We start from the raw sequence: 12,683 nt of genomic DNA, 5'->3' as shown, positions 1-12,683 counted from the left end.
AAGATCCAATATATAGAATAATGATGAGACCTATATCACCATGTAGAATAAGACTGGCAGGACTGATAGCTTACCTCCAGTTGGTGGATGCTCCCACAATTTCCCTAAGTCTGTTTCTGACTGCAAATGTAGACAAACAATAAATATTACAATCAGCCAGACTCATTAGAATGATTGCATATTCAAAGAGAAGGAAAATATAGCCAACGTGAAAAGGATAAGGGGGAAAAGCATTCCACGTGGTCTCGGAGATAGAAGCTTCTAAAGAAAACAGCTTGATTAACAGTGTGCCTCAAAAACAAGCACGATAAAAACAAAAGTAGACTACTAGACATAAACCACAATGCACCAATACCATCATACAGCAGAGGGGAACAAGAAATTAGGTAGCGAGAGACACCTGAAGTCAAATAACAGCCTGCTAAGAGTAGTGGAAGCTGTGGCTCTCACAGGTAGGCCAATATCTAGAGCCACAAGACACAGAAAGCAAGGTTACGCAATACTAGAGAATGGGTGCAAGTTTAAAAGAGATCCTAGAGGAAAGGCATCTCCCACTTCTCCCGAGCGTGTGGTGGTTTAACGGAGGAACAGTGAGTGTTAGAAAGACTGCACGAGAGTGCCATCACGAGGAAGAACCATGCACATATAACGATTAGAAGAGGATCAGAGATTTTATTTTACCAACACACCATTGGACACAAGCAAATCTCTATTTCCTGTTGAGAAACAAAATTGATGTTTTAATTAAACCCTTCTTAGTATGGTAAAGGTCGAATATGTTACAATGTTAGGTGTAATTGGTTTGTGCTGTTTAAATCCAAGTTAAATCATTAGATTGGAAAATGCCAACTACTTTCTAGGATGCATTTGCCTGCTTTCTCCAATATGAAATTCCCGTACCCTCATTTACGTCAGGGGCCTTTCCTTGATGACATGTTGCACTGATGCAGAACGCCCTGCTTGACAGCGACGAGGCTGACCTCAAGGCAACTAGTCTGTGGAAGAAACAGAAACATGAGTCGAGTCGACGACCCCAAATGACAGCTGAGCACGCCAGAGAAGAAGTGGTCAGCCACGCCACATAGAACTGTAATGCGGGTCTGACTAAGCAGCCAGTCACGCACTTCTAGATCGAGACTGTAACTGCAGGACTACAAAACAGTCTAGCTTATTGTGTTAGATTAGTCACAGCGAGCCAAGTTTTATCCCTCTAATATGAGTTCAAATTGTCCAACAACCCAAACTTGCGGGCCCACCCATCTTGGCGACTCACTCATTTATTTAGGCTAAGCTCACAATTAGATCTGTAGGCACTTACCTTGATGCTAACATATCTGCGGCGTAAGTGTGTCGTTTTGAGACTGATTATTGATTTGATAAAATAGGTTCACGGCATTAAATATTTGAGCAATCCAGTATTCCTACACTGGACGGGCGGACGGAGTTGGATGAAAGGGTATGTTGAAATGTAGATACTTCCTAGTGGAAACTGATTTGAGACTTGGCTACTGCGTCGATGACGTGACGTCCGAACCCACATTGTGTCGAATAGAAGCGCAAATATTTTCCTAAATCAACGTATACGGCTCTGCATTGTGTGATACATCAGCGCACCCGTGTGGCCAAAAAGATTGCAGACTACTTTTCTTGTGCATTTGGTCGAACACCGACAGCTGGAGCGCTTTCACAAAAGACACGTCTTTCTAGTCTAATCGCCTAATGTCTCGTACATATTCCTCTTTTTAAAAATGTTCCTCATCGCTTTTTCGTCCTCTTTCGTTTCCATCACGTAGGCCTAAATATTGATTAAGATATACAGGTGTGGAAACTTATGCAACACGGAATTTAATTATCAAATGGAGTCGGCCTCATGCGCGTAATGTATGGTATGGGACTTCAAAGGCTCCGTATGATAGCCAGTATGGCTACAATAATGTAACAAACTTTTAATAATTGTCCAACCAGCCAAGAAAGCGCACTGCAGCAAGTGCATGCATAGATCAAATATGCAATCAGACCTGTGTATGCCCAGATAAGTATAGTAGCCTACTAGGACGCAAATCTTTATTGTACATTTTTTGAGTATCATCAACAACACCTTTCCGATGTCCAACTGAAGCCAAGCAAATGTTTGCTCTTCCTCATGGTTTACAATAACAGTGTGCGCAACGACGTCACAGCACAGCGTGCGTTACCATTGGCCTGAAATTTGAGAATTGTCACGAACTTTTCCAACCCCCGTGCCGCTATAAAAAGAAGAAAGAAACAAAGACAGCTTAGCACAGCTGAGTCGGACAGCATCAATACTGCATGCATTCTCCCTTCAGGAGGGTCAGGATCCCGGACTGACTGCTAAGGGTAAACTCCTGAGAAGCGGATGAAGAAACTCCTCCTGCTTCGGTTCACATACAGAGGACTTGTCAGAAAAGGGAAAAAGAGCAAAAGAAGAAAATGGCAAATTTTAATTTGCGGAAGGCCCAACCAAATGATGTACCAGACATATTACGACTCATAAAGGTAGGAGAACTCCTATTGTCTGTGTGCAACTCACTACTGTTGTTCTGTTTCCTTTTGGTTAATTTGATAATATTGAATATTGAGCTGACTGTCAACTGATGACTGGATCAGCTGTTTTGCATTAACGTTAGGCACTGAAGTGTGGGTGACGTGTAAATTGGATGACCACTCCAACTTGCTATTACCTAGGCTAGAAACATGTTTGTAACATTTGTGCGTAGGCTACCATTTCTACGTTGCAATTAAAGTATCCAACTCACGAGCCCTTCGGTTACTAGATGGTATCACAGTTCACCGGCTCTTGTTTACATTTCTAATCTTTTCTGTCTGTGCTTCTGCGCATGCGTTTAAAACTTGAAAGAGGAAAAAAAGTCGTTGGGCTCACTTAAGTTCATTGGTGATTTCATGTTATGTAGACAGAGACCTTAATCATGCTTTTGTTTAAATTAAGGAACTTGCTAAATACGAGGAGATGGAGGAGAAAGTAATTTTGACAGAGAAAGGTGAGTTTTTATATTAGGTAAAATAATATGGCCTAATCCACTTGCACTTCTTGAATTCATATAATAAACGACGAAATCTTTCAGATTTGCTGGAGGACGGATTCGGAGATCACCCATTCTATCACTGTATCGTAGCGGAAGTGGCAGGAGAACAACAGAAGAGGGAGAGTAAGATGGACTGCTGTTTTTTGTGTCTCTGTCAACCCAAGTGATGGTCTTTTAGCATGTCAATTACCATTTTCTTTTTGTGTTTTATGTTCACTACCATCTGCTTTTCTACCAGATCATGCAGTGATTGGGTTTGCCATGTACTACTTCACTTATGATCCTTGGATTGGAAAATTGCTCTATCTGGAGGACTTCTTTGTGATGGAAGACTACAGGGGTGGGTGACCTTTCTGTGACCTAATACTCCAATATTTAGCTAGCCTACACACACCAGAGAGTATTCTACACACCAGGGAGTATTCTATTCTACAATGTCAGATACTGACACACTGTGCTTATCTATAGGATTTGGAATTGGGTCTCAAATCCTGAAGCATCTCAGTCATGTAAGTTCTCCTGTAACAGTTCCCTCTTATCAGACCTTTTCATATCATGGCATACACCACATCAGTATCACTCACTCCTCCCTCACTCACTGGCACTCTTCCGCCCTCCAGACTGCTGTGAAGACGCGCTGCAGCAGCATGCATTTCATCGTGGCGGAGTCCAACAAGCCGTCCATCGAGTTCTACAAGCGCCGCGGGGCGTCCGACCTGTCTCTGGAGGAGGGCTGGCGTCTGTTCAAGATCGACAAGAAGCACCTCCTCAAGATGACCGCAGAAGAGTGAGCTGGCCCCGCATGTGGCCGGTCCTGAACGCAAGAGAACTGTTGTTGGATTTATTGTTGTGATTATTATTATTTTTCATTGTCCTGCTTTTGCGATGAAATCTGGATCAGGTCATGCCTAGATTCAGTAACCATCCTCTGTCGTGCTTTTATTTGCCATAGAATAGGAATTAATTTTATAGTTGCTTTTAAGATATTTTAAATTCTCCTTAGATACTTTATCACACAACATACCTACCGATGTGCTCTAGGAAGGGAGTTTTCATATAGTGCATTGTACTAGAAATATGATCATTAGGTTGCGAATAAAAAAAGCCTAAAACTGGTCTGAGTTTTGTTTTCATCTTAAAGATCTGCAGCAGTGAAGTAGGTCGCCATGCACTCCCTGACCCTGAGCTTGTGAGAGGTCACTCTATAGAGGCTGGGCATCCAGTCTGACATGAGAAGGACCGCTCTATTGCATAATCACTCCCATAAAAACAAACACAGAGTGAAGGAATCAAGTGCTGATCCCTGAACCCCACACAACACCCTGTAGAGAAAACTAGAACAATATATGTCAGAATTGTGGACGACCTGTTTGGAGTCCCAAAACAACGGTGTGTAGAGAGTCTGTGTCTTTGGGCCAGCTTGGGCTGTGTTTTTGAGAACATGACTGTGTGACTGTTAAACTGCAGTCAAGCTCTCCGTGTACTTCAACTTCCTGAAATTAAAGGATCTGCAAGTGACAATTGGGGGCACAGAGTCACAACACGATGGGTTGTATAGAGTGTGTGTTTTTGGGCTGTGCTGTGCAGTGTGTACAACACGATGGTTTGTAGAGAGTGTGTGTTTTTGGGCCAGCCTGTGCAGTGTGTACAACACGATGGTTTGTAGAGAGTGTGTGTTCTTGGGCTGTGCTGTGCAGTGTGTACAACACGATGGTTTGTAGAGAGTGTGTGTTCTTGGGCTGTGCTGTGCAGTGTGTACAACACGATGGTTTGTAGAGAGTGTGTGTTTTTGGGCCAGCCTGTGCTGTGTAATGTGTACTAGGGTGCGCACACTGTAATGTGTGACTTCAGCTGCAGTCATGCTTTCAGTACTTCAACTTCCTGAATTTAAAGGATCTGCAAGTGACAGTGTCAGCGCACACCGCACGCTTCAGAGGTTTAGCTGAGGACGAGCGACACCCAAGAGACTTCCTGTGTTAGAGAAGTGAGATGGAGCTCGCGTTTTAACTTTCATATTTCATGTGCCCTCAGTGTGCTCATCTGAGCCCATATAAGGGTATTTACTGTATGCATTTACCCAGGCATTCGGATACAGATCCCCTCTCAAGTACCATGGATAACAGAAGGAATATAGGGCATTGCTCCTCAACCTGTTTAGAAATTGGTGTTTTGAACTTTGTCTGTTTTATGGCATGGCCGTAAAATGTGGTTTGATTACCCTGAGAACGTTCTAGTAATAGGTTACCACAAGCCAATTGTAGTTTAGGTAATATTAAGATGAGTTGTGCTCATGTGCACCTGTTCAGTATGAAAGCATGTCCTCAACATCACAACATCAACATTGTTGGTTTGGGATCTGCATCTAGGGTTATAGATTACTCAGGTCCTTCTATCAGCCAGAGACCCCATCATGTCACAGGGCTATTCACAAGTGTTTTGTTGATATGATAACCCTATTAAAGGTGAGAGATAATAAAGTTACATAAGCTTCAGTGATGGTGTTGTGCTTGTGGTGGTCAGAATTATTTCTCAGGGCTCCTTATTGATATGATGGTGATGCGCAGCACTCACAAAAAGTTAGAGATATCTGGCTTTCGGGTGAAATGTAGGGAAAATATAAAAAGTTCAAGCTACAGTGATATTAGATCATGAAAGTAGACCACAATTGCACAATTGAATATGACTAACAGAAGGGTACACACTCCATTAAAACCAACGCATGCCTACCCTGTAAGGATTACTCATAATAACCCTGTAAGGAGCACTCACAATAACCCTGCATGTGACTAACAGAAGACTACACTCGCCATTAATAAGGGCCTGTAAGGAGCACTCATAATAACCCTGTAAGGAGCACTCATAATAACCCTGTAAGGATCACTCGTAATAACCCTGTAAGGATCACTCGTAATAACCCTGTATGTCTGACTTATGGGAGATAATGAAGGCTAGAAGCACAGAGAGGTGCTTGGCTGTGTCTGCTTTGTGAAAGAGTTCAGGGGTCGTCTGTCTGCTGTTGTACTGTAGTATTCTTTATGGCCTTGTTTTGGGTTATACAACCTAAAATTACTCACAAAATATCCCTGAAACCATGCGGCTAGCAAGGAAATAGGTGTGTCAGGAAAGTTTGATGAAAATGTGTTTTGGAGTGATTAGCACTTGAGCGCCACAGTTGGTGCCTCTGGGGCAGGCCTTCACCCCAGGGGCGAAATAAACGTTAAAACTGACACACAAAGTGAGACCAATAAAACCCACTTCAGGCCTCCATCACTGAAGCCCAGAGGTATAAGCAAATGATATGGAAAACATAAAGTATATTGAAGTAATAAAGTAATTTAGGCTATATTAAAGTAATAAAGTTTGTATCTCTTATGGACATTATTTTGCAGGTGCTTCCCCCCCAAAAAAGACTCAACAGCAGCTATTCATGTGTTTAACGCAGATGCTCCTGAAACAATTAGAAATGGCAATGTGGCACCAACAAATGTGCTCCACAATAACAAGGAGATGGCTTATCAGTTGCTTGCTAAACTATCAGCCTAACTGAAGTTCTCCCTATATTACAGAAACAGAACAGCTCATTTAATTATGCCGGTTACAGATTAACTTAGAACATGCAAGTTAGGAGGCTGAACACTAACACTGTATTACAAGTGACACTATGCCCATGCCAAACTAAGCCCTTTAAGATCAAATTGTTATGAGCCAGCAGCCATACTAAACTACACTTATTCTGAAGAGAAATATAGTACAGTATTTGTGTTGTACAGAACTCATTTCAGAGTCAAAACCATTTTATTGAAACGGTGGTGAGTAGTTCAGAGATAGAAAATAACAGCGCAAGAGACTTCCTTTTAAGCCACAAAGAAACAAACAAAAATAACAGACTTGCTCTCCATCTGTAAGCCACAAGTTCAACTTTCACTTTTGAATCACAAAGGAAGCTACTGCCTTGATGTTCGCTTGACTCTTAAATTAAACAGTGCTTCGTCTTCATCAATACAAAATCATTATGTCAACTAATTAATTTATTCATTATAAATTAATTATAATTTATATACAAAAAATATAAGCAAAGCCAAATGACATAAACCAAAACCACCACAGAAATCTACGTCAGCGAAGCAGTCCAGAACTTGAGTGTTTTGACTCTTTTGATCCCTGACATCATAATCTTAACATAACGCAACTTATCCTCGTCCATACACTCACTTACCACAGTTTGTTTTACCCGAGTACCATAGTGTGTGTGTAATACGACGTTTAGAGGCAAGGACAGGTAACCCTTTCTGTTTTCTTTAGTTGCTTCACTGAACTTCCTTCAGTTAAAGCGCTAGTGCCCATGCGGCTGACTCAGCCAGGATATGATAGTGATGCATGAGACATGAAGCCTCTTAGTGTGATATTAAAACATAGATCCAACATGTAATCAAAAAATATTACACACATTAAGACATGTCCTCTTTAACGTCATCCTGTACCTGATCACATAATCTCATCATATAGATAACTACAGGACTTCTCATCATATAGATCATATCTACAGGACTTCCCATCATATAGATATCTACAGAACTTCCTTCCAGTGCAAAAATAACCAGAAGTGGGTTGAATAAATATAAACACAAGCTAAACCAGGGTGCTTGTTGGCCGCTGGGTGTGTGTGTGTGTGTGTGTGTGTGTGTGTGTGTGTGTATGTAACACATTCAGCAGCTCTCAGTATGGGTTAACAGTGCCAGGAGAAGGAGCACATTTCATGACAGACGGCGGACTGTGTTAATGGAAGGAGCGGGAGACGACACAGCACTGCTATCGGCCTTAGGACTTGGGACTGCTGGACTTGTCCGACTTCTTCCTCTCGGTCTGTGGGAGGACAGAAGATAAGGCCATCTGTTTCGTCCAGAAACTGAAACTGAGACTGAAAGGGCCTGTATTATGTGGAACATAACCGCCACATCCATGTCTGGTGAAGTCATGAATGTGACTGCATATGAATACATTGTAGCGGAAGAGTTGACACTGACTTACTGTTCCCAAAAGAGAAGACATTTTCTTCCAGAGGTCCTCGGCCTGAACACGGCCCTGGGAGCCCCAGGAGTGAAGCTGGTCTTTGGTCGTCTGGACATCAAACAAAACAAGGACATTATCTTCAGTATGCCATATTCCATAGGAATCACAGTTTTTGCTGGGCTTGAGTAAAGGTTACGGTAAGGTCAAGGTTATAAGTGGACAAAACACTAAAAACACTCTCAAGGTCAGTCGAACACAAAACACACAAAAAGAAAACACTGTAAATAAATATACACCCTTTTGCCAAAGTATGTGATTTCATGAACAATAACACCACAACACACCCAGACCGAATAACTTCACACCAGCTGTGACTATTTCCATGGAATACCACTGAGCTAAAAATGAAAAAGACTTATCAGTCCATCCATACGTCTGTCTTTTCCTTGATCAGTTTTAAAAAAGGAACATGGAAAACTACTCGGAATATCCCCCCAGCCACCGGCACCGGCACCAGCGTTTTCCACACTTTGACATTCCCTCAGGAAGCCGTCAGGAAGGGAAGCGGGTTAATCAAAACACACCATTCACAGGCAGCCCTGCCCTCGGGGACAAAGGGTCGCGACCCCCAGCGAGCGCGCTCACAGACGCGGCTACACACAAGAGGCCGGCGCTCCCCGCTGACCGGGTCTTACGCATGCTCCCCATCACCTCCCTTAGAGGAGCGACCAGCACAACATTCCTCAAATACCGCCTCTGACCACTGGTCACCTCTGCGCCGCTTTCTGGGAAGAGATGGCACTGTGTACTTTGCCTGCTGGTGACTGGGAAGAGATGGCACTGTGTACTTTGCCTGCTGGTGACTGACTATAACTTGATTCAGGTCTACTGTTTCTTACTGGGAGAAGAAAGACACCAAAACACTCCACGGGTTCCAACGAGAACAGAGGACAGAAATCATCTGAATTATGTGGAATAATCTGACTGAGGTCACTGGCTCCACGGGTGTAAACAAAACAAACGCTGACACACAGCACAGTTATTTAACCAGCACAGTTATTTAACCAGCACAGTTATTTTACCAGCACAGTTATTTAACCAGCACAGTTATTTTACCAGCACAGTTATTTAACCAGCACAGTTATTTTACCAGCACAGTTATTTTACCAGCACAGTTATCTTACCATGGCCAAGGACGCGGCATGTTGTGGGTAGAACACCGAAGCACTCAGAGCCATCAGTGTTGTAGGAAATAGCAACCTCCTTACTCTGTAGCCTAAAACACACACACACACACACACACACACACACACACACACACACACACACACACTGCATGAATGAGCATTTATATCCCCAGATACTATCCTACCATCAAAATGGAATGCTAGCCTGATGTTCTCACTGTTTACATGTAATGCAGTTTATCTTGTTAACAAAACATTTGCACAATTCTTTATACTGTATAATGAATAATCATCATGGCTTTTCAATCCTGTGATATTTTGCAAGTTTTTGACAATAGCGTATTGACTACCTTTAGCCAGGTAAAGTCCAAGGATTCCTGAGAAACCAATAGCCCCCAAACTGGGAAACAATTTGGGTGGGGGGTCATTGAATAGCTCATAACCATCTGAAACAGAAGAAGATTGTGTTAGCTTGGCCAAACTCCACCATATCTCCTCAGTAATGACACTAAGTAAACATCAGTGTCTGTTGAGGTGAGGGTTTGTCAGGGCCACCTTTTGCAAGCTGCACCGAACTGCTTATGGAGGGTTCCACTGTTTTATACGCTTCCTGTGTTGCAGAGATAGGAGCACATGAGGAACCCACAGGCAGGTCAAAAACAGATTAAAGTCTAACAGCCACCTACTGCTGATCATTTTATAATTGCTGATAAAAGTCTAGACATATTGCGTGCGCTCATACCTGGACTTTATCCATTGCAGTAGCGCCTGTTTGCTGGGGAAATAAAGTGCAAAAATGTCAGTGATCAGTTTAGTCAAAATGGGTGCAATATCTCCCATATGCAACACCAAAACTAAAAATGCACTTCATAGAAATTACCAGTGCATGCAAAGTGGGAGAATACTGTAGCCTAATACGTTTTATTTTCAACACTTATTGGGTCTCATTCATTGGATCCATTAATATATCATACGCAATAAAACAACAAAACAATAACAAAAAGCACTGACCCCTGCCGGGCTGCATCTGGGCCCCAGTACTCAGCTGAATAAACATGTGTGTGTGCTGATATTTTTATTATTATTATTTATTTCCTATCTATCAGTGTTGTCTGTATGGTTTTCTGTATGTTAATTGTCTGTGTTTTATCTTCTGTTGGACCAGTCTTCCTGTGCTCTGTATGTTTGTCATATTTTTTTATCATGTTTTATCTGTCTGTATGTCAGGGCTCCCTTGCATAAGAGACTTAAACGTCTCAATGGGACTCACCTGGTAAAATAAAGGTAAAAAAAAAAATGATGGCGCGGAAGCGTAGCTGGTACCCACCTGGCACAGCGCCGTGTAGGGTTCCGCTGCCTTCCTCAGAGAGGCCACGCCCTCCTCCACAGGCCCCGCCCCCCGCTCCTCGTACTTCAGCCGCGTCTGAGGAGTCGTGTAGAGGGACAGCTGCAACAACGAGAGGAGAGACGCCGCGTTACTGAGACAGGATGCTGCACTGCGTATGCACACACACAGCTTCAAGAGAACAGGAAACGACAAGGCCTGCTGTGGAAGTCTTCTTGGTACAGTGTCTGCACGGTAGCACAAATAAGATGCAAATAAGATGGCCCACACTTTACTTTCAAATATTGCTTGTCTGTTTGTGTGTTTGAATGAGAGAGACTTACTTCATCAATCATCAATGTGTCACTATTCTGCTTTGCCTTACTGGCAGCAAAGACGGTCCCGGACATCATACCAAGAACAGGAACTGCCATTGGCAATGTCACCTGTTCAAATGGAGAGGATCAGAACTGTCAAAGTTAGGGGTAGGAGAAAATATCAACATGACAATAGATTCATTATTAATCAATAGATTCATTATTCATATGCTATGTATCCAGTATTGCTGAACTGCTTAATTGTGATATTATTGTGATTGTGAGCCATTTAAGTACTGTGACAGTATCGATTTGTGAGTTACTCTGTCATTCCCAGGCATGAAGTAGGTAAACACATACCTGGTTATATTCACTGGAAGCACAATGGTAATATTCAAACATTCTTGTTCTGTGTGAACATACTTATTTAATTTGGTTATGATAATGGTTCTTAGCAGACGGTTTTAAGCTGTGGCTGTACGGAGATTCTCATTCACTGGGAAACAATCTACATTTTGACACAATGTGTCCACAATGTCCACTGACATTGCCCAATGTCCATAGTCCAAAATGACCATGTGTCAGAAATGTCCACTAAACTATATTAGGGTTGGGCCAGGACATGAGAATAGGCCTACACTGAGTGTAAAAGGTACTTTGGTTATATCTCTCTTGAGAAACTAAACTAAAGAATGCAACATATTTGCAGCTTTTAAGAACAAGTGCACCCACAACAACATACCAATGGATATTGATACTATCGAAAACACCACGCGAGGTTTGCAGACCAGGAGACAAGACAAATTAAAATGGTTAAATTCAAGCGTCTCTTGCAAAACCAGTCTCTGGCATAAGGACCTGAAGCTAGCCTTTTCCTCGTGACTTTGACGGGGCATCCCTGAGAGATGAGAGGAGTGGAGGATGATGCTAGCCGGCTAACATGCCTAACATCTATTCCATCAGGATCCCCGCAGTGTAAAACCACAGCATATATTTGACCTGATTAATATGGCCACACATTCACATATTCCGAATATCACTTTTCAATATCAATGTTGCAACATTACCAGTTTTCCGATGTTTGACATAACGTTGGCTGGAAGCTGTCGGTTCATCATCTTGGACATACGGCAAGCATAGTAGGTCAGCCCAATCCCGTTTTCTTGTTTTTTTGACATTCATGGTTTTGATATTCATACCAAATCCAACAGCGCCACACTGTGGACAGTCTGTGTCTGACAGCTGAAAGTATCATTTATACACTGGGTGGTTTTGAAATTATTGTTAACAATATTGATCCTAGTTCGCAATCTATGATTGCGAACTAAGATCAATAGATAGCCTTTTTCAGGCTCTCAACTTGCAAATACACAGAGCTACTCTCCTCTATTCTGGCCAGACTGCTTATCTCAACAGTCGATCAGATACACAACTCACTCTATTGCTGCTGAAGATATTATTTTTGATTGGCTAGAAAATTGTATCGCTTGGCCTGAGCCATTCGATTTACTACCAAAAGTAGAGCCAGCCAGGGCTCTTGTGAACACCCATTTTTTTTTAGAAGAGAGCGCGAGAGGGTTGTTGAAAATAAACTGGACCTGAATTGTAAACCATACCTTTAACTCAAAGGTGCTTCAGTTGCCCATTTGAACAAGGACAATCACCAAGAGCACCCTGGTATTCAAGATCCAAACTTCATATTGTCTTGGCCTCCTCCATCAATACAAGTATAGATTTATACACAGATCCATTTTACTGAACCAGATGAAAACACACTCAA

At 42.3% G+C, this 12,683-nt stretch overlaps 3 protein-coding genes across 6 annotated transcripts in view; 1 reads left to right on the top strand and 2 right to left on the bottom strand.

Moving 5' to 3' along the window:
• Window positions 1-2,090, bottom strand: part of acot9.1 (acyl-CoA thioesterase 9, tandem duplicate 1) — a 9,072-nt gene extending 6,982 nt beyond the window's left edge. The window contains exons 1-4 of one of the 2 annotated variants that reach the window (XM_062520614.1): window positions 1,319-2,090; window positions 901-995; window positions 690-716; window positions 75-120 (exon numbers count right to left, since the gene is read on the bottom strand). In XM_062520614.1, the coding sequence (XP_062376598.1) occupies window positions 75-120; window positions 690-716; window positions 901-995; window positions 1,319-1,332 (182 nt within the window). In that variant the 5' untranslated portion in view covers window positions 1,333-2,090. The remainder of the gene's footprint in view (window positions 1-74; window positions 121-689; window positions 717-900; window positions 996-1,318) is intronic. The other variant, XM_062520615.1, reaches the window with a different exon arrangement.
• A 182-nt stretch (window positions 2,091-2,272) lies between these two features.
• Window positions 2,273-4,181, top strand: sat1b (spermidine/spermine N1-acetyltransferase 1b). Its single transcript, XM_062520617.1, has 6 exons — window positions 2,273-2,517; window positions 2,969-3,020; window positions 3,105-3,188; window positions 3,304-3,405; window positions 3,534-3,574; window positions 3,686-4,181. Exons 1-6 carry the CDS (start codon window positions 2,452-2,454, stop codon window positions 3,854-3,856), a joined length of 516 nt encoding a protein of 171 aa, XP_062376601.1. The 5' UTR covers window positions 2,273-2,451; the 3' UTR covers window positions 3,857-4,181.
• A 2,491-nt stretch (window positions 4,182-6,672) lies between these two features.
• On the bottom strand, window positions 6,673-12,048 carry apoob (apolipoprotein O, b). Of its 3 annotated transcripts, none has more exons than XM_062520969.1 (9): window positions 11,971-12,048; window positions 10,931-11,032; window positions 10,590-10,709; window positions 10,005-10,037; window positions 9,818-9,872; window positions 9,613-9,708; window positions 9,260-9,351; window positions 8,094-8,183; window positions 6,673-7,928 (listed from the first exon to the last, which is right to left on the bottom strand). In XM_062520969.1, exons 1-9 carry the CDS (start codon window positions 12,028-12,030, stop codon window positions 7,884-7,886), a joined length of 693 nt encoding a protein of 230 aa, XP_062376953.1. In that variant the 5' UTR covers window positions 12,031-12,048; the 3' UTR covers window positions 6,673-7,883. The 3 variants fall into 3 exon arrangements, with proteins under 3 accessions (XP_062376953.1, XP_062376955.1, XP_062376954.1); XM_062520971.1 differs by lacking the exon at window positions 11,971-12,048 and adding an exon at window positions 11,646-11,892; XM_062520970.1 differs by lacking the exon at window positions 11,971-12,048 and adding an exon at window positions 11,264-11,603.
• Between the last annotated feature and the right edge of the window lie 635 nt (window positions 12,049-12,683).

The sequence above is a fragment of the Sardina pilchardus genome, chromosome 19 (assembly GCF_963854185.1).
Source record: "Sardina pilchardus chromosome 19, fSarPil1.1, whole genome shotgun sequence".
In the NCBI taxonomy this organism is placed as follows: Eukaryota; Metazoa; Chordata; class Actinopteri; order Clupeiformes; family Clupeidae; genus Sardina; species Sardina pilchardus.
The sequence above is the reverse complement of the archived record's forward strand: the minus strand, read 5'-3'. Positions and strand labels throughout refer to the sequence as shown.